The sequence below is a fragment of the Salvelinus sp. IW2-2015 genome, linkage group LG8, assembly GCF_002910315.2.
Source record: "Salvelinus sp. IW2-2015 linkage group LG8, ASM291031v2, whole genome shotgun sequence".
Classification (NCBI taxonomy): domain Eukaryota; kingdom Metazoa; phylum Chordata; class Actinopteri; order Salmoniformes; family Salmonidae; genus Salvelinus; species Salvelinus sp. IW2-2015.
The window spans coordinates 45,891,354-45,919,308 of NC_036848.1; the positions used below are offsets into that span (position 1 = coordinate 45,891,354).

At 43.7% G+C, this 27,955-nt stretch overlaps 1 protein-coding gene across 1 annotated transcript in view; it reads right to left on the bottom strand.

Moving 5' to 3' along the window:
* Positions 1-3,057: 3,057 nt before the first annotated feature.
* sdccag8 (SHH signaling and ciliogenesis regulator sdccag8) overlaps positions 3,058-27,955 on the bottom strand; it is a 58,350-nt gene continuing 33,452 nt past the window's right edge. The window contains exons 14-18 of the mRNA XM_023993539.2: positions 25,112-25,239; positions 22,986-23,094; positions 18,489-18,620; positions 9,752-9,878; positions 3,058-8,145 (exon numbers count right to left, since the gene is read on the bottom strand). Coding sequence (XP_023849307.1) covers positions 8,104-8,145; positions 9,752-9,878; positions 18,489-18,620; positions 22,986-23,094; positions 25,112-25,239 — 538 coding nt within the window. The 3' untranslated portion in view covers positions 3,058-8,103. The remainder of the gene's footprint in view (positions 8,146-9,751; positions 9,879-18,488; positions 18,621-22,985; positions 23,095-25,111; positions 25,240-27,955) is intronic.

Sequence of the window (27,955 nt, forward strand, 5' to 3'; positions counted from 1 at the left end):
TCTGTGACCAATGTTCCAAGGGTAGATACACTGCAGACTGTTTGGTAATGAGTATTATAGACTCTGTGACCAATGTTCCAAGGGTAGATACACTGTATAATTAACTTTATTTTGTGGCTGACTACTTTGGGATCTTGTAACAGCTTTCAATGCTACATAGAATGTAGTTTCCTTAACATTATGGTGTTGTATTACTGTTTTACCATAGCTAATAGTCAATGACCAATCATTTTTTGGGGTCATCATTTTATTGAAGTGTACCACAGTCAGCATAGGAATCTTCAAGTGATAGTCAAGTCAACCACCTACTCTATGCTGACTGGCATCATTTGATTTACTCTAAAAGTGTACAACATTCAGTAACTTTAGCTCTGTGGATGAAGAGCCATAGTATTCAATGGAACGTAACACACCATTCTGTATAACTATATATTTTCTTGCTATTTTAAAGCTAGTTTCCTTCAATTCTACACATTCTGCCATGTCTTATGTGTGTTCATGTCATATCTGAGTGACTCAAACATTACAACATAATCAATGGCCTAAAAACCATTAGCTGACATGGACTAGTTGATCTGGACATTTCTGACAAGTTATAAATAAGTCTCTACGGTCTACAATGACAAGAGGAAAATTACTGATGTACTACCCAATTTTTAAATTGCACCTTGTGCTTTCTACTATTACAACTTTCAAAAGTCCGACTAAGTTCCTAAGAGAACCACTAAGGCACAAGTCCTATCCACTAGTCATAAGTTAGCCTTGCTTAGCATCAATGTGACCTATGATTATCCATTGAAAGGACAATCAGAGTTTACACATTCCTGATTTCCAGGTTACATTCAAGTTCCATTTGATGTTTGTGATATAATTTAGGTTCAGTATATTCCACCAGTGGTTTGCAAAGCAAGGAGGACGTAGCCTATCATGCTAATGTCAGAGCAGAAGACAAACCATTTTTTTTAGCAAGAGATATCCTGTCTGTGAAGGTATGAAAAGAGTTAGAGTGAATGTAGTGATGTGGACCAAAAAGACCAAAGCAGATGTAGTGACATTTCTCAGATTATTACACATTCCCAAAGGATGAATGATTGGTCTTATATTCATTGTAGTTGATGGGGTCCAATAAGAGGGAAAAGAGGAAGTTGAGCAAGAGAGAAGTATATTTTGTATGCGTACAATATACTGTACATTACTAGTTCAGAAAGTGACTGTGGTATGGCTTTGATAAGAGAACGAGTAGTCGTTTGGTATAACTAATTTTGAGGTGGCTCGATATAGTGAGTCTATTGAAAAGGTATGATGGCCATAACTTCAAAAAGTGTGACATGATTGGTCCATATTTAAGCCACTAGAGAAAGTCCTTTTTTTTGTTGCATGGAACAGGTGTGGTTTTGAGATTATATTGCAAAATGAGCAATGGTGAATCTTGTTCAGTTGTGATACAAGTAGGAAGTTAACTCTTCTCATAAGAGAAGACTGTGAAATATGGGAAAGACATTATTTGTCTTAGCAGTTAATTGTTCATGATTGAATGTCAGTCTGTTGTTTTATTAATATGGCCAATTATGTATCATAGAAGAATGTGGAGAGAAACTGAACAACTGTGCTGTGATCACTAACCCCTAGGCTTTCAATTGTGTGGTTGTCTGTTATGGTTGAGTTTTCTCTTTGTCTTCCAAGATGCATTCCTTTTTTGTTTTTGCTGGTATGTGTTTTGACTAAAAAAGAAACATTTCACCATGTGTGATTAATAGAGGCTTTTATGGCTTACAATGTGATTTTGAATCATTTTTATTTAAACATTTAAAAAAAAAAAAATTTGAATTGAATTTGTTTATTTTATTTTTGAATTGAATATGGTTGAGTATAATGTTTTGGGGTATTTAGCAGTCATGTTATGGGCTTTAGTACTGCAGCTGATTATGGACGAGGGGAAGGAAGGGAGAGTTAAGGTACTGTCTCTTTTGCCTTTTCGGCATTACTATTCGTTTTTCTGTGAAATTCTGTTTCCTCCACCATTTGTCAAAGTCACAAAGAAATAAAATCTTGCATAATTATGTCAGATGCTTGATTATGTCCCTGGGGGAGAAGATCCGCGTTAAAGCTTGATTTTAAATTTAAAGGCAATGTTCCCGCATTGCGGAAACTGCATTCATGTTAAATGCTGCATATGTTGGCCCAATCGGAAATTGTCTTTACATTTTAACGCAGATCTTCCACGATACGGATTGAATCCAACCCTTAGTCCCCCTTAACGGAAACTCTCATTCCAAATTGTAAAAAACTATCGTTAGTCGTCGCATCCCACGGTATGTTGACAGACGCTATGATACCATCCTATGTTATGTGCATCTAACAACGAGAGATTACTGTGGCACTGCTTCAGACACAGAAGACTTCACATTTCGCTTGGCTGAACTGTGACTATTGCTGGCTTCACGTGCTTGTGGGAAATAGGAAACTGGGATGTCCAACATGATTGTTTTCAAGAGAAGTGCTTTTGAAGTCGGAACAATTCTTCAACCAATAAGCTTGCTAATAATAAAGTTGGCTAGCTTGCTTTATATTGACAATATGGTCAGACTTGCTACATTATTCACATTGATAAGGTTATTGTAAAAAACGTATGTTGTCATCTTTTGGTTGAAAAGGTCAGTGGTAAGACGTGGCAACTCGGGGAACAACCTTTTCTGAGTTTCCTACTTGGAGGGTCATTCAAGTTAATTTTCCCACTGGGAATTAGGAGCTTCCTATAACTCCRATAGCACGTGAACGCGGCAATACTTCCATTTCATCCATATGAATATGCACTTATAAAAACAGTCTATTCCTTTTTTACAAGGACATATTTGAGAACAGGGAATTTCAAGGGGGAAGCTAATGTCCTTATTGACGTTGCAGTGCACACTACCAAGGGCAATTGGCAGTACGGGCCAAAACGATAATACGCTTTTTTTTATTACATAAAAAAACTGCTTTCATGTAAATTGCTCCTTTTATGATTTCAGAGAACTGAAAATTGCCCTTACATTTAAATAAAAAATAAATAAGAGAATTACTTGAAAGCGCAGTCCATGCTTAAATTAGTTTATTGTTAAAATATTGTCATAATGAAGTGTGATAATAACAAGGCCAGGAGAGGCTGCTGGGAGACAACTTCAGCTGAGTGACACTGATGAGGTCTTACCTTTCTACTGGACATGTCTTACCTGTTATTCTAAGAGAGCTCAGTTCCACTCAGTCACAACGATTCAATTTAGAACTCGCAGATTTAAAAAAAAAAAAAAAAAAAAATTGTTTAGCTATATATGAGGATACGTAGAACATCCACCTAGGAATCCCAGATGTTTGTTTCTGCGGGTCATTAACAGAGTGATGTTCAGTTCCACTGGGTGAAGCATTCTAGTGCCGTTGGCCATCTCCAGGGTCAAAGGTCTGGGTTGAGCTGTGTGATCGCCTCGACTCCGACCAACGACAATGTGGGTTCTATCCTTACTAACTGCAGGGTCTATATATAAATCTATTTTACACCTCAGTGTACACACTTTGCTGCTACTGTTTGTAATGTCTACAACAGATTTTCTTGTCATCTTGCTCCTGGTAGTGTTATGAACGAGCATGAATTGTAAAGTATTTATTTAAAAACAAATCGCTGTCAGATGAAAACCTCATCTCCAAAACTGAAAACTTTTAGGAAATTGAAAAAACTGCCATATTTTCCCATTAACGAACAAACAATTATGAACTTTCAGAAKCTATTTTAAATACATTTTATTGGTCCTAGAGTCAATGTTCAGAGTACATTGAGTGGACTTACTGCTTTCAATACATGTCAAAAATAACATTTWAAAAAAGGCAAAAAGTGGAGTTACGAGGTTTTCATCCAACAGCGACGTAATAATAACTTGTAATTAATTTGATGTCCATGTAGCTTCAGAGTTTGACATTTTCTTGACCTTGCTAGCTCTGTCATTAGATCCACGTTAAGAGATAGTCGTGTGGTTAAGGATTTTATGCAGAAGGGATGAAGTATCAGAAAAGAGAACAGTTGTAGTACTCCCTGTCATTAAAGAATACAAACCGTTTTCTTTCCCCTTGTGAATAGGACCTGTAAGGATGTGAAAATTATATGATCTGCAAGAAAGTGTTTTTGTACGTCCTTAGTATTTTTACACGTAAATGTATATGATAGGGACACACATTATTTTCCTTCTTACAGACCGCTTAAATAAAGCACCTTGTCAATCTGCTATCTTTGTCACTTACTTCTGACTACTCGTCATACTGTATTTCTCAATGAGAAAAAAGATAGTTGTCACACTCAATAACTCAGATTGAGCAATATTTTAACACTGTATGTAAAATATTTATTGGAATTTTAACTGAAGTTTATATCAAATATTGAAATGACATTCTACAACATGCAGCTTTTACCATGTAAAAACCTTATCTATATATAAAAACATTAAACACTACAATTTAGGAACAATACAAAAAATGTCAAATCTGTAATTCCAAATGCTAATTTTGTCTATAGAAAACCCTCATATTAATCTAAGCACACACACTCAGCAGGGCTGTGCTGCTGCTGTTTCTGCATGGCTGAGGCAGTGTGTTTGACCATGAGTATCCATGACATGAGGCGCTCTCCACGGTGGTGCTCTCAGTCAGAGATGCTCCCCACACTGAGTCCTGAGATCACCCAGACGTGCTCTCTGCCATCAGCACCATCATTAACCCTACCTCTACTGCTGCCCATTACACATATACAGGGCATTCAGAAAGTATTCAGACCCCTTGACTTTTTCCACATTTTGTTACAGCCTTATTCTAAAATGTATTAAATAAACATGTTCCTCGTCAATCTACACACAATACCCCATTATGACAAAGTGAAAACAGGTTATTATAAATGTTTACAGATTTAAAATAAAACTGATACCATATTCACATAAGTATTCAGACCCTTTGCTATGAGACTCGAAGTTGAGCTCAGGTGAATCCTGTTTCCATTGATCATCCTTGAGATGTTTCTACAACTTGATTGGAGTCCAACTGTGGTAAATTCAATTTAGTGGACATGATTTGAAAAGGCACATACCTGTCTATATAAAGATCCCACAGTTGACAGAGCAAAAACCAAGCCATGAGGTCGAAGGAATTGTTCGTAGAGCTCCGAGACAGGATTGTGTCGAGGCACAGATCTGGGCAACGGTACCAAAAAATGTCTGCAGCATTAAAGGTCCCCAAGAACACAGTGGCCTCCATCATTCTTAAATGGAAGAAGTTTGGAACCACCAAGTTTGGAACCTTCCTCGAGCTGGCCGCTCTGCCAAACTGAGCAATCGGGGGAGAAGGGCCTTGGTCAGGGAGGTGACAAAGAACCCGATGGTCACTGACAGTGCTCCAGAGTTCCTCTGTGGACATGGGAAAACCTTCCAGAAGGACAACCATCTCTGCAGCACTCCACCAAGCAAGCCTTTATGGTAGAGTGGCCAGACGGAAGCCACTCCTCAGTAAAAGGCACATGACAGCCCACTTGGAGTTTGCCAAAAGGCACCTAAAGGACTCGCATACCATGATAAACAGATTCTCTGGTCTGATGAAACCAAGATTGAACTCTTTGGCCTGAATGCCAAGTGTCACGTCTGGAGGAAACCTGACACCATCCCTAAGGTGAAGCATGGTGGTGGCAGTATCATGCTGTGGGGATGTTTTCAGGGACTGGGAGACCAGTCAGGATCGAGGGAAAGATGAACGGAGCAATGTACAGCGAGATCCTTGATTAAAACCTGCTCCAGTGCACTCAGGACCTCAGACTGGGGCGAAGGTTCACCGTCCAACAGGACAACGAACCTAACCACACAGCTATGACAACGCAGGAATGACTTCGGGACAAGTCTCAATGTCCTTGAGTGGCCCAGCCAGAGCTCGGACTTGAACCCGATCGAACAACACCAGAGACCTGAAAATAGCTGTGCAGCGACCCTCCCCACCCAACCTGACAGAGCTTGAGAGGATGTGCAGAGAAGAATGGGAGAAACTCACCAAATGGGCCAAGCTTGTAGCGTCATACGCAAGAAGGCTGTAATCGCTGCCAAAGGTGCTTCAACAAAGCACTGAGTAAAGGGTCTGAATACTTAAGTAAATGTGATATATAAACTCAGCAAAAAAAGAAAAGTCCCTTTTTCAGGACCCTGTCTTTCAAAGACAATTCGTAAAAATCCAAATAACTTCACAGATCATCATTGTAAAGGGTTTAAACACTGTTTCCCATGCTTGTTCAATGAACCATAAACAATTAACGACCGTTCCACAGGTGCATGTTCATTAAGACACTAACAGCTTACAGACGGTAGGCAATTAAGGTCACAGTTATGAAAACTTAGGACACTAAAGAGGCCTTTCTACTGACTCAAAAACAGGGATCCCTGCTCATCTGCGTGAACGTGCCTTAGGCATGCAGATGTGGCCAGGGCAATAAATTGCCATGTCCGTACTGTGAGACGCCTAAAACAGCGCTACAGGGAGACAGGATGGACAGCTGATCATCCTCGCAGTGGCAGACGTGTAACAACACCTGCACAGGATCGGTACATCCGAACATCACACCTGCGGGACAGGTACAGGATGGCAACAACAACTGCCCGAGTTACACCAGGAACGCACAATCCCTCCATTAGTGCTCAGACTGTCCGCAATAGGCTGAGAGAGGCTGGACTGAGGGCTTGTAGGCCTGTTGTAAGGCAGGTCCTCACCAGACATCATCGGCAACAACGTCGCCTATTGGCACAAACCCACAGTCGCTGGACCAGAAAGGACTGGCAAAAAGTGCTCTTCACTGACGAGTCACGGTTTTGTCTCACCAGGGGTTATGGTCGGCTTTGCGTTTATCATCAAAGGAATGAGCGTTACACCGAGGCCTGTACTCTGGAGCGGGATTGATTTGGAGGTGGAGGGTCCATCATGGTCTGGACCCTCCACGGTGTGCATCATCTGACTGAGCTTTTTGTCATTGCAGGCAATCTCAACGCTGTGCGTTACAGGGAAGACATCCTCCTCCATCGTGGTACCCTTCCTGCAGGCTCATCCTGACATGGCCCTCCAGCATGACAATGCCACCAGCCATACTGCTCGTTCTGTGTGTGATTTCCTGCATGACAGGATTGTCAGTGTTCTGCCATGGCCAGTGGAGAGCTCGGATCTCAAACCCATTGAGCACATCTGGGACCTGTTGGACCGGAGGGTGAGGGCTAGGGCCATTCCCCCCAGAAATGTCCGGGAACTTGCAGGTGCCTCGGTGGAAGAGTGGGGTAACATCTCACAGCAAGAACTGGCAAATCTGGTGCAGTCCATGAGGAGGAGATGCACTGCAGTACTTAATGCAGCTGGTGGCCACACCAGATACTGACTGTTACTTTTGATTTTGACCCCCCCTTTGTTCAGGGGACACATTATTACATTTCTGTTAGGCACATGTCTGTGGAACTTGTTCAATTTGGCTCAGTTGTTGAATCTTGTTATGTTCATACAAATATTTACACATGTCAAGTTAATTTGCTGAAAATAAACGCAGTTGACAGTGAGAGGACGTTTCTTTTTTTGCTGAGTTTATATATATAGATATATATTTTTTAATGTACCTGTTTTTGCTTTGTCATTATGTGGTATTGTGTGTAGATTTGAGGAAAAATAACAATTTAATCAATTTTAGAATAGGGCTGTAATGTGAAAAGTCAAGGGGTCTGAATACTTTCCGCATGTATGTATAAATAATACACACACACACAGGATGTGGCCCAAAACCAACCCAAGAGAGGCATGCGTCTTCGCTCAGACATTCATTTTTGTAGAATAATAACTGAATTGGTCATATACACTATTTCTACAGTAGGAGACCATCATTATAAGGAAAGGAGGATACCTAGTCAGTTGGACAACTGAATGCATTCAACTGAAATGTGTCTTACGCATTTAGAGGTGCAGGGGGCTGCCTTAACATCCACGGCGCCCGGGGAACAGTGGGTTAAAACTGCCTTTCTCAGGGGCAGAACGACAGATTTTTACTGTCACTGTGCTTCAGTCAAGATGAAGAGGATGTCATGTGGACAGGGTGTCAGGCCTCCTAGAACCAGCAGGTAACTGGGGAAACAAAGAGGAAATTAAAGAGCAAAAACACACCTGGACACAGGCCTCTAAATTGGGACTATTTTGTCCGCATATGCTCCTAAATATTTGGCTGTGCGACCTGGAATTTGAATTTGGGAGGACCAGTGCCTAGAAAAATAATAATAACTGGCCAGATAATTACTGTTGTAATGATTAGGCTTCACTGTACTGCTGTTTCCGAGTGCCCAAGAGAAAAAATATTTGTTACCGTTGTGGTTGCACCATTACTATAGACAAAAGGGCTTGTTTCTATCCCAAACCATTCAGAAGTTACCCCATAGTACCGGCACTACTTTTCTTTATTTCACTGAAGCAATGGCGGGCCACATTTTACATTTTAGTAGACGCTCTTATCCAGAGAGACTAACAGGAGCAATTATGGTTAAGTGCCTTTCTCAGGGGATTCGAACCAGCGACCTTTCATTTACTTGCCCTTAAGAGCTAGGCTACCTGGTTTAATCTTAAACTGTCACAGGTCATTAATCATTTGTTTACACGTTGTTCAGTCATGTTACCTCATTAACTAACAACCTGGTAACTTCATCAGTATATCCAAACTTTTGGGAGCACAGAAAAAAAGGGAAAGGGATAGCTTCTTCAGGAAAGCAATGATTGAATGACAGATCTCTTGCATGTCATCACTCACAAACGTGACTTTCTTAAAGAGACGGCGTCCAATTTCTATGTAATGCATTTTTGGACAATGTAGAAACCTAATATTACCAAAATGACTAATTTCAATAACAGGCATTTGTATCAACATTGTAGATTTTATAATCAAAAATGTCTTCACAGGTTTGCATATTAGTTTCTAGGGTACAACATTTGTTTCAACAGTAGCTAGAATTCATAATATAGGCCCAAGAATACAGGCTGTATCTCAATCGATTTGGGAAAAAAACTGATTTTCTGGGGCTCCTGGATTTTATGTTGCTCCTAACTTTAAGTTGGGAGCACCAGTGATACAATTTGTTTAAAAAAATGTAGAGCCATGACTGGACACATTGCTGGAGTTCACATATTACTAGAGCCTCAGCAAGTATTGATTCAGGTTTTCGCCCTCAGTTAAGATTGACTCGAATGGCACTATCCTGGAATGACTGTGCTGTTCTGTTCAGCAACACATTGGTGGTTCTTAGAGTAATGCTCCGAGGGAAATCCAGAAGTGCTAACGCTGATAAAAACAACAGCCTGGCAGCATTAGAGCAGCTGAGAACAGAGGCACTCGGCAGGGCTCTCCTCCATCTCCTTAAGCTCTTAAGAATGTCAGCCTCTGTCTCTCCCTCTCTGTCTGACACGCCTTTAGCAGCAATCTGGAAGAGCATCTGTGGAGCGCCTAGTCTTGCGTGATGTGCGGCCCTGGCTACCAGCTGTTGTGGCGCTTGTGTGCCTTCTCTTCTTCTCTCTTTCTCTCACTCGCTCGCTCTCTCTCACTCGCGCACACTCACTCTTGCCCTCTCTCTGGGTGATAGTGTGGCTCGTCTCTGTAGTTCGGGTGCAGGGGTGAGCTGTACCCAGCACTATATATAGAGATGAACAGTAAATTCAGTGTAGATGACAACCATGGTTCTGACTGTACCTGTATGCGTAGGTTCTGCATCTCTTCAGTGAGGAGGTGGCGCTCCTGCATCAACAGGTTCTGTTTGGCAAGCAGCTCCATCACCTGCTGGGCACTGGACTGACTGTGCTGGTCCAACTGCTGCAGTCTACAGGATACACACACACACACACAATGAACACACACACACACACACAGTACAGACACAGTGAACACACAGCACAATAGTCAATGCAACACCTTGTATAATGTACAATTCAACACAATCTTTTCCGACACGTATGATGAACAAGATTAATATGATAGACAAAGTAGATTGATAAAAAGAATAGAGTGTAGCAACAGATCCAGTTATTTAATTTTTATTTAACTAGGCAAGTCAGTTAAGAACAAATTCGTATTTCTAATGACGGCCTACCAAAAGGCAAAATGCCTCTTGCGGTGACAGGGGCTAGGATTAAAAATAAAAATATAGGACAACACACACATCACGACGAGAGACACCACAACACTACATAAAGTGAGACCTAAGACAACACAACATTGTAGCAACACCACATGACAACATGGCAGCAGGACAAAATGGAGGACTCATATTGCTTCTCACCCACAAAAAAGATTGCAAATATATTTGATGATCTTTGTCATCAGAGGTATATGATGTATAGTTATAAAACTAAGAGGCAAGACAATGCCAAATACCCCTCAGAAGAAGAGGCCTCCCTCTTCCCAGTGTGTCCCAATACAAAGGGTCCATTCAGCTGAGGCTGGGGAGGCCCTCAACGTCCAACAAACACATCAGATCAGCCCAACTAAACATGGCCCCTCCCCCATAACACAGAGCTAACTCACACGCGAGGAATGCATACATTAGCATAAGTGGACCGCTATACACAGGATAGGCTATCCATATAGTAGTGGGAATGGGATGACTATAGCTTATTATTTGACTGTCCATGGGCTATAGTCATTCACCATCATGGGTCCTTGGATCAGATGAGATCCAGGCCAGGTCCCAGTGTCCTAGATCCCACAGGAGGGCACGTCGCCAGGGCCATGGTGGAGCTGAGGAGGGGCCCGGGTGCCCAGGGAGGGGATGTACTCCTTGAGCACAGTAGGCGCCATGCGAGGGGAGGCCTCTAGCTGTTGCTGAAGGGGGGAGACAGATGCCCCTCTCCTTCTGGCTGGGGCAGTGCCGTCTGTGCAGTGGGAAGGAAGGCAGAGCAGGCGGCCCCCGCTTCCCCCCCGTGAGAGCTGGAGCACGCGGGCCCTCCTTGGCCCTCCCCGTCCCCGGCTGCACTGGCCAGCTTGTCCCGGGCTCAGGCCCTGCTGCGCTGGAGGCTGGAGCTGCTGCCTCCCCCTCGCCTGGCCTCCAGAGCCTGGCAACGAGCTGTCAGATCTGGGGATGCAGCCTGCGTCAGCCGGCCCCCGCCCCCACACGGACACACAGCAGGGAGGACACCGCCACGTTAGACACCCAGCTCCGGAGCCCCGCAGAGCCAGGATGGAAACACTCCACAGGACTGACGTGGGGGAGGAGAATGACTTTTCAGAGGTTTTCAAGAGGTTTGACGCAGTGAGATGTCTAGATGGTAAACTTTGAAAACGGGTACATTTTGTAATGAAAATKTATTTTGTATGATGCATCTTGCTGCCATTTGAGTCGTGATGACGAGGCCATCAAATGGACATAATAACATTCTTATTATGGATGACATTTTATGTTTTTGCATATCATTCAAATGAGTGCTGAACATAACGCTGGATTGTACTGCAAACCTACTATAGGAGTGTGAGGGACATTTTGAAATGCCACAAGACGAGCCGGTTAATAGGAGCAGCTAAGAAATTGAACATAATTCTTGTAGAGCCTTGGTATTATTTTAAAGTGGTTAAAAAACATTTCCCATAAATATGATAAATTATACATTTTGTTACATTTTCCAGAGGAATTTCAATTTCCTTCAGGTGATAAAAGGTCATGACCCTGTTATAACAGCACTCTTGTGTAAGGCCAACCTGCAGCAGCAGTCAAGAGTGGCAGCCAAGATGTATTTTAAGATGTCAGTGCAAATGCCATGCGTATTAAACCACTTAAACAGGTTGTGTAATTTTGTAACTAATGCTTTCACCAACACAACACCTTACCTCGCCACTTCAGGAACCATGCTGTTTCAATCTGACACATTAGCCTATTAATTACACAATCCTCCTGACCTTAATCCAGCTCCAAAACCACCTTTGTCTTCACCCCCAACCCAGGCGCCTCAACCCCAACCCAGGCGCCTCAAAAACAACCCAGGCGCCTCAACAACAACCCAGGCGCCTCAACCCCAACCCAGGCGCCTCAACCCCAACCCAGGCGCCTCAACCCCAACCCAGGCGCCTCAACCCCAACCCAGGCGCCTCNCCCAGGCGCCTCAACCCCAACCCAGGCGCCTCAACCCCAACCCAGGCGCCTCAACCCCAACCCAGGCGCCTCAACCCCAACCCAGGCGCCTCAACAACAACCCAGGCGCCTCAACAACAACCCAGGCGCCTCAACAACAACCCAGGCGCCTCAACCCCAACCCAGGGCACTGGGGAGAGGTAAGGCAAGAGGTGAAAGGGGGGGGGTTAAAGCTCAAACTGAAGAAAAAGGCGAACTCCTCCTCCGAAGAAGCAATCACAATGGGGGTCTGATTAAATTAGGGGCCCGTCCAGCAGCCAAAGCAGCAAATCCAATAACTGCCCTACATTTACTGGCACACAACTTAATTAGGTTTTTAATACAGCTTAGCGCTGGGCTCTCCCCCTGCCCAGGCTGGCTGGCTGGATGACTGGCTGGCCAGTGCCCACTGCTGCCTGTGCTCTGCCCGCTGCTGGTTGGGTGGAGGGGCGGGTGGATGGATGGATGGCAGAGATGGCCGAGCTCAGGCCTCCCCGCTGACCTGGTGAAAGGACACCATCTGCTGGCTCCCAGGCTAACTGAAGACAGGACGGATGCACTGAGACACACACACACACTCCCTAAAAGCAACGGCAAATTATCAATGTCTTTTTAAATATTTTCTTTTTAAACTTTTTAAAGCTGATCTGCCAAATGTGCCTTGATTTACAAGCACCTTCCAATGTGTACACTTCCATCCATCCAAAATCTGATTATCACTCTTATGACACTAATTACACACACACACCACACACCCACACACACACACACACACACAACACACACACACAACACACACACACAACACACACACACACACACACAACACACACACACACACCACACACACCTCTGCAACAGAGACCTCCGTCCCCACAGCTTGTGCCTAAGTTCCCAGGTGATGCTGTTTGTTTGTTTGTTTACGGATAGGGCTAGTGGTGGAACAGAGGAGATCTTCAGGTTTGTATAACAAAGTGTGAGCAGCACTGCTGTGTTGCCTTACAGCGATGTTCCAGGGGGGCAACCTAGTGTCTGTGTCTCTGTGTGTACTGAGGAACCTGCAGACGGCACACCGGCTCAGCTCGAGGAGCGGGCGAGCGTACGTTAAGCCCAGGTCTCACAGGCTGAGCCGGGCCCTGCCTGTGGCCTGGGGATGTTGGCTGGGCTCTAGTTATCACTGGGAGGCTCTAGATCTTACATCTTTAGTTCCACTTTCAACATTACCAGCTCTAGTCACTCTGTCCATTTACCCAGCTCTAGTCTACTCTGTTCATTTACCCAGCTCTAGTCTACTCTGTTCATTTACCCATCTCTAGTCTAGCATCGTTCATTTACCCAGCTCTAGTCTACTCTGTTCATTTACCCACTCTAGTCGACTGTTCATTTACCCAGCTCTAGTCTACTCTAGTTTCATTTACCCAGTCTTTTAGCTCATACTCTGTTCATTACCAAGCTCAGTCTACTCTGTTCATTTACCCAGCTCTAGTCTACTCTGTTCATTTACCCAGCTCTAGTCTACTCTGTTCATTTACCCAGCTCTAGTCTACCTCCTGCTTGGCACAACCCAATATCACCTGAGAAGGAGGTGTGTTGGCTCTGCTTGTCCAACAGTTCAGAAAACACACACAGGTCCAGGAATTTACAAACCGGTTTAATAAACAGTGGGGGGGGGGGTTGCCTAAGGCCGGTTTGGACAGCATTAATAAGAACACCACTCTTTCCCCATATCAGAGGAGTGTCCTGCAAACTTCTTTGGAACTGAATACTACAGTATAACATTAGGACCGTCCGACCAGTTAAACCTATAGAATACAACTTGGTGAGGATAGAAGTCTGAATTTGGCATTACTTTGCACTAACATAAGGGACATTATACGGTCACAGGAAAAAGCATATCTCCTTAGCAAGAGTCTGACCCATGTTCAATCTGTCATTATGCAATATTCATTTGAATGGGAGTAGATGAACCACCACTAACAACCCAGCCCAGATTGGGGATCATGGGGGATAGAGGGTGAGGAGAGGGGGTGAAGAATGAAGGCAGACTGCCTTGGCTTGCCTGGTTAAAACCATACCGCCAGGGGCAGCACGGCTACAGCTGCTCAGCACCCCACCTCACCCCCCTTAAAAAAAAACGTGCCCACCCCAGCTCAGCCCGACCCACCCTGCCTAAGCCTAAACCTGGCATGGCACAGGGGTGGGTGGAGTGTATGCCCGGAGGCCATGATGAATATCATACCCCCAACCTGTTAGGAATAGACTGGCCCGTTGTTGATCATGGTACCCTTTATTAGTTTGATTTGATATCTTTAATCCATGTAATTATTGGCATGATGAATAGCTCACGTAGACAACAGAACAGTGGATTTGCTGACACAGTCCTGGTCTCCAATAGAACACAAGCTAAACACAGCATCCAGTCTTCCTAAAACCTTAGACCTTTTTCAGATACTCCCAATAAAAACACTGTCTGGTGGTAAAAATGAGCCAAAATTACCACAGTAATGTAACAACAAACTGTTACACAAAACAAAACTCCAAAATAACAAACTAAACCAATGAAAGTCATAGTTCTAAAAGAGCTAATGTTGCTGTTTTAGTTGGTTTTGTGGACGGTGTGACGCTGAGAGGTCTGTTGATGTGATGCTCTGGTTAGTAACACAGCACTCCAGCTTGCATGCCTCTGGGAAGCGGCCCGGCGTACAGCATCGGAGCTGTAAAGCCACCGTTTGACAATGCTATTTCAGCAGGCCGCCCAGCCTCAGCCCCAGGCTACACAGGCCAGCTGGGTGAGACAGAGAGGCAGAGCAAGGGATGGAAGGATGAAGAGAGAGAGGGAGCATCAGTGCCACCCAGAGGGAGAAAGGAGAACAACGAGCCCATACTGAAGAGTAAAAGGAACTCAGGCTGGAAGACTGTCCTGATATAGCCTCTGATGTGCTGATTCCATTCCTATGCAATGGATGTCTCATATTTTCACAAACGTGAACATTGTATGATTATTTCGATTAGGGAAAAACGTGAAGGATGAAAGAAAACACATGGTCTAAAACTGTCTTGATGTCCTGTACCCCCCATTCTGCTCACATATTAGTAAATTACTGAAATGGAGGTCAGATTAATCAAGTATAATAACCATTCCTCTAGGATCACAATAGCCAAATCATCCCCCCCCCCCCGCGCTTCTCTCTCTCTCTCACACGCAACCCCTTCTGCATCTTCCTTGCCTCTGCCAACTTCATTTGCAAATGAAAAGTTTGAGGAGCGTCTTCTTGTTTTGGGGAGATGGCAGCACAGTGTGTTGGGGGGGAGAAGATGGGGTGGGGGGAGAAGGAGAAGAGGAGGAGGGGGTGGGTGGCAGAGAACCAGATGAAGCAGCCCTCGCCTGGGGGCCTTCGGTCTCCCCCAGCAGCGGCAAGGCTGTTCCCGGACCGCCGTTCACCGTTTGTTCTATTATCCAATCTCCTGGAGCCTTTTGCCCAACAGCTCCAACAACTGCCTGCACCTCTTCCACACATAGCCCTCCATCCCTCTCTCTTCTACTCCAGACACGCACACCACCTTTCTTTATGGGGCCATATGGCTGACAGAAGCCAGTAGATTTAGCGACACATCTGCGTATACATTACTGCTCTCCTTAAAGGGCTGTGATGCAAGACGCCAGTGTGTGTTTGTCAGAGTGTTGGTGATAATTGCTGAAGGAGCATGCTGGCAGGGGGTGAAGGGACGGTGTGGCACTTGGTGCAGACGGGCAGAAGTGCGGTTAAAACAACAACTGAAGCGACGGGGCAGAGCAGTGGTGTACACACAACATTTTAAAGTGTATTGGTGTACAACCTAAACCCTAAACAACTTTTCAATTCACTTATGTAGCTTGGTTTCTTGAAGAGAATTTCTATATACATGTCAATGTAATGATAAATCTGTTTAGAGTTTGATAGATTACACACTGCACAGGTGAGAAAACTGTGTCAATAGGACTGGAGTGTGCTTGATTAAGCTACAGTTGTAACTCCCGGACTTAATTGCATTCCTGTTGAGGAAGGAAAAATCTGCCTGCTGCTGAATCTCTTCTATCATCCAACTAATTATTGCTTTCTATAGTCACTCAAACATTAGGAACAGATTACATGACGATACTGAAACAATTAAAACATGTCATTATATTATTTACCCAATTATTTCATTACAAAGATGCTCACCAGGAACTTGTTTTTCTCTCTTGAAAGAATAATTCACAAATTGGCAATTTGATAACTGACTCCATACTGTGTAAACCTATCCAATTAAATAATCTATCTATTCATTGCATATAATTCAATTCAATTTGATTCAATCTATTGATTGAATAATTTGATTAATCTTCGACTACACATCACACAAATGCTTCAGAAACACGTTTTCCTTGTGCAATGTATAGGATACATCCACTGTCAGTTAAAGTACAAGTTTTACACTAAAATATTGCTTTACATGAGAGTCCTTGGATCATAAGATAGTTCTTCAGATGTCATTTTCCTAAATGACTAACTAAATGAAATTCTCTGAATAGATAATACCTACTCTAATAAAATGTTTTAGTTTTAATTCAATGCGGTTAACCTTTTATCACAACAGTGTTTTAATTAGTTATTATTCTATTCTTGATGAATCACTTTGATTATGATATCATTTTCATCATAATTAAAAACAGAGCCTCAAATCAGGAGCTGTGTTTAAAATGTGCCTTGAATAAAATGACAGATCAAATATCAAACCACAATGCAACATGTTAGTTCCTGATACATTCTCTGAACAAAATGTTGTTATAGCCAGATAACTAGGCTGTGTTTCAAATCATTCAATTGTGTTCCTTACAATATATATCATGTTGCATGCTTTGTTTCTCGGACATCTCTCCCTAATCTCCGGGCAAAAAAACAGAAATACTATAATAAATAAATAAATGCAGGAGCGAAAACATTGTGTGCTAAAACCCCTCTGTAGCTTGGCATTCTCTCCCCAAATGTAAAAATAAATCAAGCTGATTTTCCAAATGTTTCATACGCGCCGCGCTGTTGCAGCTCTTCACAGCACAGATTGCGCTCAATGTAGAATATGTGAGAGCGGCAGAGCCTTGGTTATTTGCATGTTGGGTGAACCCATTTGCACCTGCTTGTTAACACGTACACCTTAACCCCCGTGTGCCAGGGCAGCATACCCGCTGTACCACCTATTCCCAGAGCACTGAACACACAGGAGAATCACCCTTAGCATAGTGCTGCTGGGATTAGTGAGGAAGGGAACTTGGCAAAACACCAGAATCTCAAACTAAATGCCTCACGCGTCATAATGGTTTTCATAATTGTACGCAGCCACATCTCCACTTCTTCAACAACAGAGATCTTGTTTTACATTTGTGAGGTAGGTACATTAAAGATTAAACCAGGCTCCAGATTTCTCTAGATCCTTTCAAAGCAATCACAACAGAGAAGAACTGCCATCACTGTAAATAAGTACCTATACGTCTTCGCAGTAAAAATGAAGCTCGCCTTTAAGGTTCAATTACAGTGCTCAAACAAGACATTCACCAAACATAACTGATAGTACAACTCAATTGGAAAGAAAGAATTACAAATAAAAAAATTCTCCACACCTATAGAAAACAGACCTCTATTCTCCCACTGTGTCTCCTGCGATGTGGGGATTCACAACGTGAACAACGTCACAGACCGTACAGCTGCGGTTCTCTCAACTTCTTTTACCTATTGTTTTTCTTCCCGGCACGTTTTTGACAGTGGGTGTTAAACAATATGTAGTGTTACGTTGGGATTGGGGGTGGGGGGCGGGCGGGGGGGGATACAGGCTCCTAGAAGAATCCTCAGTGGAGCGCCGAAGCACGGCGCTGACGCCCACACACCCTCACCCACGTGGCACTGCCAGGCTGTGTGCCAAGCGGCCCTGGGCTCAGCGCTGTGGGCCGTATAGTAAGTTCTGTACACCCTACCGAGTCAGATGGGAAGAGGCCCCCGCAACACAACAGTCTTTAAAAAGACTACTGTAGACCAGATACTGTGCTACTGTACTGACCACTAGTGCGTACACTGTATTGCATCTCTACCGACGGGATGTTTAGACTTCAAATTCTGTTCACTCTTCATCTTCTCCTTTCAACCTGTCCTTTAATTTCTACAGTACTCCAACATGAGAGCGATTGATCCTAGATCCTAGAAAATCAATTCGCACTTCATGGCTTAGCAATATTCCTTCCATAATACATATCAGCTATCCCTGTGCTTGTGTAGACCAGGGTGTGTGTGTTCTTGTGTGTGTGTGCTCGTGAGTTAATACCTGTTCTTCATGCGCTGGTGCATCCTCCCATGTTGTACACACTGCTCCTCCATCTCTGTACAGCGAGCTCTCAGCTTCCCAACACTCTCTTCCAGATGATCCTTCTCCAGGGAGAGCTGCTCCACCTCACTCCTGTCAACCACACATACAAATACATTTTTACAATTGTTGCTTTTAACGGCATTGAGTGTTCAGCTATCAGTCTCGCCAGAGATGTAATTTTGTTGCCAACCAGGCGTGCGTTCAGTTCGATTCAACATTTGCTACGTTGCGTGACAGTTTGTATTGAACGACACGTTTCCCCAAAACAGTGTGCACTGTTCTTCAATAGCATGTGAAGTACGTTTGCTGTAGGCTGTAGTGAAGCAGGTGGAGAACTTCAAGTTCCTCGGTGTCCACATCACTAAGGAATGAACATGGTCCACACACACCAACACAGTCGTGAAAAGGGCACGACAATTCCTCTTCCCCCTCAGGAAGCTGAAAAGCTTTGGCATGAGCCCTCAGATCATCAAAAAGTTCTACAGCTGCACCATTGAGAGCATCTTGACTTGGGTTGCAAAATTCCAGGGGCCGAGCTCTCTGCCATCCAGGATCTCTATACCAGGCGGTGTACCAGGCGGTGTTAGAGGAAGGCCCTAAAAATAGTCAAAGACTCCTGCCAACCAAGTCATACACGGTTCTCTCTGCTACCGCACAGCAAGTGGTACCAGTGCACCATGTCTGGAACCAATAGGACCCTGAACAGCTTATACCCTCAAGCCATAAGACTGCTAAATAGTTAACCAAATAGCTACCTGGATTATCTGCATTGACCCCCCCTTGCACTCACTCGTTTGACTCATCACATACACTGCTGCTACTGCTTATTATCTATCCTGTTGCCTATTCACTTTACCCCTACCTATATGTACATATCTACCTCAATTACCTCATACCCCTGCACATCGACTCAGTACTGGTATCCTGCGTATATAGCCAAGTTATCGTTACTCATTGTGTATTTATTCCTTGTGTTATTATCTTTCTATAACTGCTCTATTYTTTCTCTCTGCATTGTAGGGAAGGGCCCGTAAATAAGCATTTCACTGTTAGTCTACAACTACGAAGCATGTGACAAATAACATTTGATTTGTACTGAACGCACACCAAGTGAATAAACGGTTTTACCACCATTTTGTTGCAGAGTTTCCAAAGCTTCCAAAAGGTGAATAGCCAGGTTGTTGAAACCTTAAGGATTCTCTCAAAAACAGCAACAACAGTGCTCCAACTCTGCCAAGTCTACCCCATTAGGTGATAGCGATCGCTCATTTCTCCAACTGTGTGATCCGAGAGAAGGCTGCTGCCATAGCTATGAATGACATTTAGCCAGTTGGTTGTTCTTTGAAAGATAGGAGCCATTGACACACTGCATTCCAAGTAAGAAATGAGAGGAGAGAATGGGAGGAGCTGTAGTGTTAACGGACATCTACAGTTGAAGTCGGAAGTTTACATACACTTAGGTTTAAGTCATTCAAATGTGTTTTTTCAACCACTCCACAAATGTATTGTTAACAAACTATAGTTTTGGCAATTCAGTTAGGACAACTACTCTGTGCATGACACAAGTAATTCTTCCAACAATTGTTTACAGACAGACTATTTCACTTATAATTCACTGTATCACAATTCCAGTGGGTCAGAAGTTTACATACACTAAGTTGACTGTGCCTTTAAACAGCTTGGAAAATGATGTCATGCCTTTAGAAGTTTCTGATAGGCTAATTTACATTATTTCTGTCAATTGGAGGTGTACCTGTTGATGTATTTCAAGGCCTTCCTTCAAACGTAGTGCCTCTTTACTTGACATCATGAGGAAATAAAATGAAAAAGACCTCACAAAAAAAATTGTAGACCTCCACAAGTCTGGTTCATCATTGGGAAAAATGTTCAAATGCCTGAAGGTAGCACATTCATCTGTACAAACAATAGTGCGCAAGTATAAACACCATGGGACCACGCAGCCGTCATACCACTCAGGAAGGAGACAAGTTCTGTCTTCTAGAGATGAACGTACTTTGGTGAGAAAAGTGCAAATCAATCCCAGAACAACAGCAAAGGACCTTGTAAAGATGCTGGAGGAAACCGGTACAAAAGTATCTATTTCCACAGTAAAACGAGTCCTATATCGACATAACCTGAAAGGCCGCTCAGCAAGGAAGAAGCCACTGCTCCAAAACCGCTATAAAAAAGCCAGACTACGGTTTGCACTGCACATGGGGACAAAGATTGTACTTTTTGGAGAAATGTCCTCTAGTCTGATGAAACAAAAATAGAACTGTTTGGCCATAATGACCATCGTTATGTTTGGAGGAAAAAGGGGGAGGCTTGCAAGCCGAAGAACACCATCCCAACTGTGAAGCACGGGGGTGGCAGCATCATGATGTGGGGGTGCTTTGCTGCAGGAGGGACTGGTGCACTTCACAAAATAGATGGCATCATGAGGACGGAAAATTATGTGGATATATTGAAGCAACATCTCAAGGCATCAGTCAGGAAGTTAAAGCTTGGTCGCAAATGGGTCTTCCAAATGGACAATGACCCAAGCATACTTCCAAAGTTGTGGCAAAATGGCTTAAGGACAACAAAGTCAAGGTATTGGAGTGGCCATTACAAAGCCCTGACTTCAATCCTATAGAAAATTTGTGGGCAGAACTGAAAAAGCATGTGCGAGCAAGGAGGCCTACAAACCTGACTCAGTTACACCAGCTCTGTCAGGAGAAATGGGCCAAAATTCACCCAACTTATTGTGGGAAGCTTGTGGAAGGCTACCCGAAACATTAAACAATTTAAAGGCAATGCTACCAAATACTGAGTGTATGTAAACTTCCGACCCACTGGGAATGTGATGGAAAAAATAAAAGATGAAATAAATAATTCTCTATTATTCTGACATTTCACATTCTTAAAATAAAGTGGTGATCCTAACTGACCTAAAACAGGGATTTCTTACTAGGATTAAATGTCAGGAATTGTGAAAAACTGAGTTTAAATGTATTTGGCTAAGGTGTATGTAAACTTCAGACTTCAACTGTATGTACAGCAGTGGTTCTCAAACCTGGTCCTGGGGAACCAAAAACAGGTGCACATTTTAGTTTCTGCCTTAGCACTAACACCTGATTCAAATCATCAAAGCTTGATGATGAGTTGACCATTAGAAATTAGCTGTGTAATGCTATTGCAAAAAACGAAATGTGCACCCCTTTGGGTCCACACTGATGTACAGCACTGTGGCAATCGAGACTTCCAGATAATGAGCTCCATCCTTTACCCAAGTTGAGGTCTACTCATCCCACATTTGAGGAGCCCAAATTGGCCAGCAGGCTATTGGCCTCCCCTCTTCCTCTTCTTCTCTCAACAGGCTGCACTGGGCTGTGGAGGAGGAGGAGGCCTTTGCCTTGTTTACTGTTGGGTGTAGTGGTGCAGAAGAACGCAGTGCATTCATCTGGCTAGCAGGCCGGCAGCGCTTTAGCTGGCACATTGAGCATGAGGCATCGGGAGCTGAAACAGCCTGCAGACACACAACAAAAGGCCACCGCAGTGCAACACTGAATGAGGGCTACGCAGCGGATGTAGTGGTTTTACAATTGTGTGTATGTGTGTTTAGGAGAGAGAGAGAGAAAGCGAGAGCATTTAAACGTTGGTTTACAAGCTGTTGTCCTCTGTGTTAGCATTACTGAGTATATATCTGTGTGTATGGGTGTATTCTCTTCTCAGATGAGAGTGTGTCGTCCTGTATATGAGGTTGGTAGGACCTATGCAGGTTGTGCGGTCTGGCTGTGGCAGATTGGGGGCTGTGATGTGACTAATGTGCTTTACACTGTTTTAACAGCTGACTGGCCCAAAGGCCTGAGGTGACAAACGTGTGTGTGTGTGTGTGTGTGTGTGTGTGTGTGTCTGTCTGTGGACAGACTGGCGTGGCCCACTGCATAATGACAGCAGCTCTGATACAGCACAGTGTCGTGACAACATTGCAAAGGAACAGTGCCACGAAGAACAGATTTCACAATCTGGAGGTATGCGCAATGGTTCTTCTCATCCAATGTCATATCTGACATTATGGTCAAAGACAACAAAGGTCAAGGTCTTTCGCCGGCAACGCAATTCCAGGTTCCATCAAGCACTGAAGTCAGGCAGTGAAAATATGTCATGCTTTGAATAGTTTTTTGTTTTTTAACTGCTGGTTATCATGACCGCATTAAAAAAGTCTGACAGAGTGACATAAATAGTATTAAATAAGTGATAAACGTGTGTGAAGAGGACTGGCCACTCTTCAGAGCCTGGTCCCTCTAGGTTTTTTCCTTGGTTCCTGCCTTTCTAAGTTTTTCCTAGCTACTGTGCTTCTGCATTGCTTGTTCTTTGGGGTTTGAGGCTGGGTAGCTGTAAAGCACTCTGTGACAACTGCTGATGTAAAAAAGGCTTTGATTGACTGATAAATGTCCAGTGTGGGTGTGTTACCTGCTAGTCTCTGTCAGCGTCTCCAGCTTGGTCCCCAGACTGAGACATTCATCCTTCAGTTTCCCTATCAGGGCATTCTGGGAGCTGAGGAGGGCCTCCAGCTCACCCACTGCAAGGGAACATGGGATAGCAGGGTCAGTGACCACAGTCATGAGACATACTGTACATTCACTCAACATCAAAKTTCTTGCATCCTGGACAGGTACCGGAAAAAGATGGTGAATTACATACAGTATGTTTATTTGTGCCTAAATTCATGCAATGAATGAAGTATAGTATCTTTGTGCAGATTCACCATGCAATAAAGTTGTTTAAAGTAAGGATTGTATTGTAAATAGAGTTGTTTGAAACTCTTTCCGTTTGCTAGGTTTTTAACCTTGTCATGTAAAATAAATAAAAATAATGACATGTTTTATTGTCACATACACCACACACAGTAGGTGCAGTGAAATGTGTTGTTCTACAGTGCCCATAGACTGACTCACGACTCTTTTGGAACGATCCAACGCTCGACTTTGATCAGTCTYTGAAATGTTGTGCGGCGGTATCATCACCAACATATGTCTTTTTAAAACAATGCTGCAAGTTTGGAATGGTGTCCATTCCACCTGCTCTACCATTCTGTCACAATAGAACTCATGAAGGACTCCAGTCTTTTGAAAAGTACCTCAGATTTATAAAGAGCCTTTCAACTATTTACTATTCTGTGAAATAGCAGCCGAGTGGATATGCAGATGACTCTTCCAGGCTTAGATCTCAAGTGCTTCATGCAGGAGAGCTTATGAAGTGTTTTACATCACCTGGCATTCACAGGGAAATTGGTAGAACTAGACTTCAACATTGTACATTCTGGCTGAGTAAGGGTAGTTTACAGTAAAATGTTCTAGCTTCTGTAGTGCTGAGACATGCTAGTCAGATTCCTTTAATTCAGAGGAAGCGAAAGAAGCTGCTATTCAGACAAGAGGTTGGATTCCACTGGTCGAGTTTATTACCACTAAACTAGGAGAGCGACTTAAGGGATGATGCTCAGGGGTGAAATGAACTGTGACTGTACATAAAGTAGGGAGCAATTACTAACTCCACACAGCTAATCTGGTCAAGAAAACAGAGCTGGTTTCATGTTCTCGCTAAAATGATTTTGTCATGGTGGCTTATCGACATAGTCTGCCAGTGTACAGAGGAAAAGACTCCAGAAAGCTCTGTGCTAGCCATTTGGACATAAATAGACAAAGCGCACAGCATGGACACACAAAGCAAATACAGATATTTGGGACGTGGTGTGGAAATCTTTTTTTTTTATGTTGCGAAATTAAACTTTACAAAAAAAAGTTGTGTCGCAGGCTGGGAGCAGTAAAAAAAAACGTGCCCAAAAGAATCGTAATTAGCTAACAGGCTTTGAAAGCGGCTGGGCATGCGTAGGCCACAGAGACAAACAAGATACAAAGACAAACAAACTGGGAGTAAAAACAAACAGCGGAGAGAGAGAAAGAAAAAAAACATATCGTCTAGAGGCTATTCTGTCTACAACTACTAAAAACCAAACTGTTTAGAAAGCGAGGGAGGGGGARGAAGAGAGGGATGGAGGGGGTGGTTGGGAGAGAGAGAAAACTAATTAGCTGGTGAGAGTGGCCATTATACGCTTTAGAGAAGGAAGTGGTCTGTGGTATTAAAGGACTAATTCCATAGGCCCAGAGAGCTTCCTGCTGAGCTTCTGATGTCATCTCTCTTTAGACAACATGTGTGCTGCCGAGCTGCGCCAAAAAGAAGCCCTTTGTTTTCCCGAGGCTTTGTTCTGGCAATCAGCATGCTTCAAGTTTCTCAAAACACAGGTAAATAAACTCGCTGGATCCAGATGGTGCAACAGATGTGAGAGCAGCACTCTGAAATCTACAGACAGTGGGCCCAGAACGCGGCCCATTTTTCCCTTTCTAAACGATAACTAATATGTAATGGCCAATCTCTGGAGTGCCAAGCATCTGCTCCCTTCGGCCAGCCAAAGGTTACAGGTGTTCCTGATGCCGTCCCTCACAGTGTGGCATGGGCCGGGGTGCGGATGGGGGCATGGAGGGTGGAGAAAGGTGGGGGTGTTCTTTTGGCAGGCTGTGGCTGCGCCACCGGACACCCACCGCTCCGCTCGTGCTGCGCCTCCATTTGCTGGAGCCTCTGTGTCAGCTCCTGCTCGCGCTGCTGTGCAGAGAAGGTCAGAGCATCCATGTCCTCGCCCCGGCAGCGCTCCGCACTCTCCTTCTCCTGCCTGAGCGAGAGAGACGGAGAGAGGATAGAAAGAGAGAGAAGAGAGATAGAGAGGAGGGAAATAAAGACAGCTCATGAGGGGTGGAAGGGTAAAAGTGTCACGCCCTAGACAATAGGCCCCTGGGTGTTGAGGCAGCTGTCCACTACACAATGCAACAGAACACAGTGTATACTGAGGGGGTAAGATGTACTGTACATGTGATGGACTAATGGTAAACAATAAAGCTGTATCGTGTGTTTCCCCTATATTAATTTAGCAGCGGCGGGACATTTAGGCCCGCCACTCCCAAAAATATGATTTTAAATATTTTTTGTTTATATATAACATGTAGTTCAAAAGAAGTTGCTAACTAGCGTTAGCGCAATGCCTGGAAGTCTATGGGAACAGCTAGCAAGCTGGAAGTCTAGCTGTTCCCCTAGACTTCCAGTCATTGTGCTGACGCTAGTTATCCATGAGTTCATCTGACTCTGGAGAAGTAGATAAAGGGGATTAATTGCAAAAATCTCATGCTTTTAAAGGGATAGTGCGTCTCGGCAGGATATATATTAGATACAGTACCAGTCAAAAGTTTGGACACACCTACTCATTCAAGGGTTTTTCTTTATTTAAATTTTTCCCCCCTACATTATAGAATAATAGTGAAGACATCAAAACTATGAAATAACACATATGGAATCATGTAGTAACCAAAATAATGGTTAAACAAATCAAAATATGTTATATTTGTGATTCTTCAAAGTAGCCACCCTTTGATGACAGCTTTGCACACTCTTGGCATTCTCTCAACCAGCTTCAAGAGGTAGTCACCTGGAACGCATTTCAATTAACAGGTGTGCCTTGTTAAAAGTTAATTTGTGCAATTTCTTTCCTTCTTAATGCGTTTGAGCCAATCAGTTGTGTTGTGACAAGGTAGGGGTGGTATACAGAAGATATCCCTATTTGGTAAAATACCAAGAACAGCTCAAATAAGCAGAGAAACGACAGTCACCATTACTTTAAGACGTGAAGGTCAGTCAATACGGAACATTTCAAGAACTTTGAAAGTTTCTTCAAGTGCAGTCGCAAAAATCATCAAGCACTTTGATGAAACTAGCTCTCATGAGAACCACCACAGGAAAGGAAGACCCAGAGTTACCTCTGCTGCAGAGGATATGTTCATTAGAGTTACCAGSCTCAGATTGCAGCCTAAATAAATGCTTCACAGAGTTCAAGTAACAGACACATCTCAACATCAACTGTTCAGAGGAGACTGCGTGAATCAGGACTTAATGGATGAATTGCTACAAAGAAACCACTACTAAAGGACACCAATAAGAAGAAGAGACTTGCTTGGGCCAAGAAACACGAGCAATGGACATTAGACCGGTGGAAATCTGTCTTTTGGTCTGATGAGTCTAAATGTGAGTTGCCGATTAGGTGAACAGATGATCTCTGCAAGTGTAGTTCCCACCGTGAAGCATGGAGGTGGTGGTGTGGGGTGCTTTGCTGGTGATACTGTCTGTGATATATATAGAATGACAATACAGTAATGAAAATTGCGATCAAACTACTGCACTACTAATGTTACTCATAGAATACAATGTCATGTTGTGCTTTTTACCGCCATCAAAAATGAGATCTCGTATCAAGACTTTTATCTTTACATTTCTAACAAAATAAACTAAAACAAATATCAAATCAATCAATCTATAGCAAATTCAACAAGAACAAAACATCAATTTGAAATCTAACGACAACGGCAACCCCCCCAAAAATTGCACAAAAGTTTTTAAAAAGTGTTAATTATGGGAGAGAACGAAAGAAAACGACCAAACTTTTCTCCCACACTGGGTTTTGGAACAGGGCTCCAAAGTGACCGTCTCTCCAGGCCTGCTGTCGTCTGGAGTGTGAACGCAGGGGGGCGGGGTGTTGGGTTGTGGTGGTGCGCCTGCCTAGGAGACCAGGAGAGAGAGAGCGGCCACCCGCCCGGCCCCCTGCGGTGCTTGAACAGCGGCCTAAAACACCATCCATCCCCACACCAGCGCCCAGCGTGGGCTTGCAGAGCCCTCACAGCCAGCCATTTGTTACTGTTTGTTTCCAGGGGGGCCCCAGCCTCCCAGCCTCGCACCGGTGGTGTTTATCCACCAATTAGCATGAGACAGCCGGCCAGAAAGTTTCAGAGAGGACTGATGACGACTGACGAGAGTTGGGAGTTTTGAGCCAGAAGGCCAAGATGAGCCATGGTCAGAAGAGAGCGAAAGAGCGGAAGTTCGATTTGTTCTTTCTGAAGCTCTAGTGAAGATGGCCCTGAACCTTATTTCCATTTCTATAGTACATTATGATAGTAAATGATGATATATTGTAAGTAGTGCTTTTATATCGGAGATGCACTTCAGCACATAACATGTACATGTAGCCTAGGTGGCAGGTAAAGCAGCGGTTAGAGTGTTGGGCCAGTAACCAAAAAGTTGCTAGTTCGAATGCCCGAGCCGGCAAGATGAAAAACCTGGCGATGATCCCTTGAGCAAGGCACTTAACCCGAATTGCTCCAGGGTCGCCGTTGACCATGGCTGACTTTGGCCGTGACCCCACTCTCCAAGGGTGTCTGAGGGGGAGCTGGGATATGCAAAAAAACAAAATGTCCAATTCACAAATGCGTATAATACACACTTGTACATGTGTGAAATAGGACAGATATAAGCACCCACCTTATTATTAATAAATATCCTTTGCTATC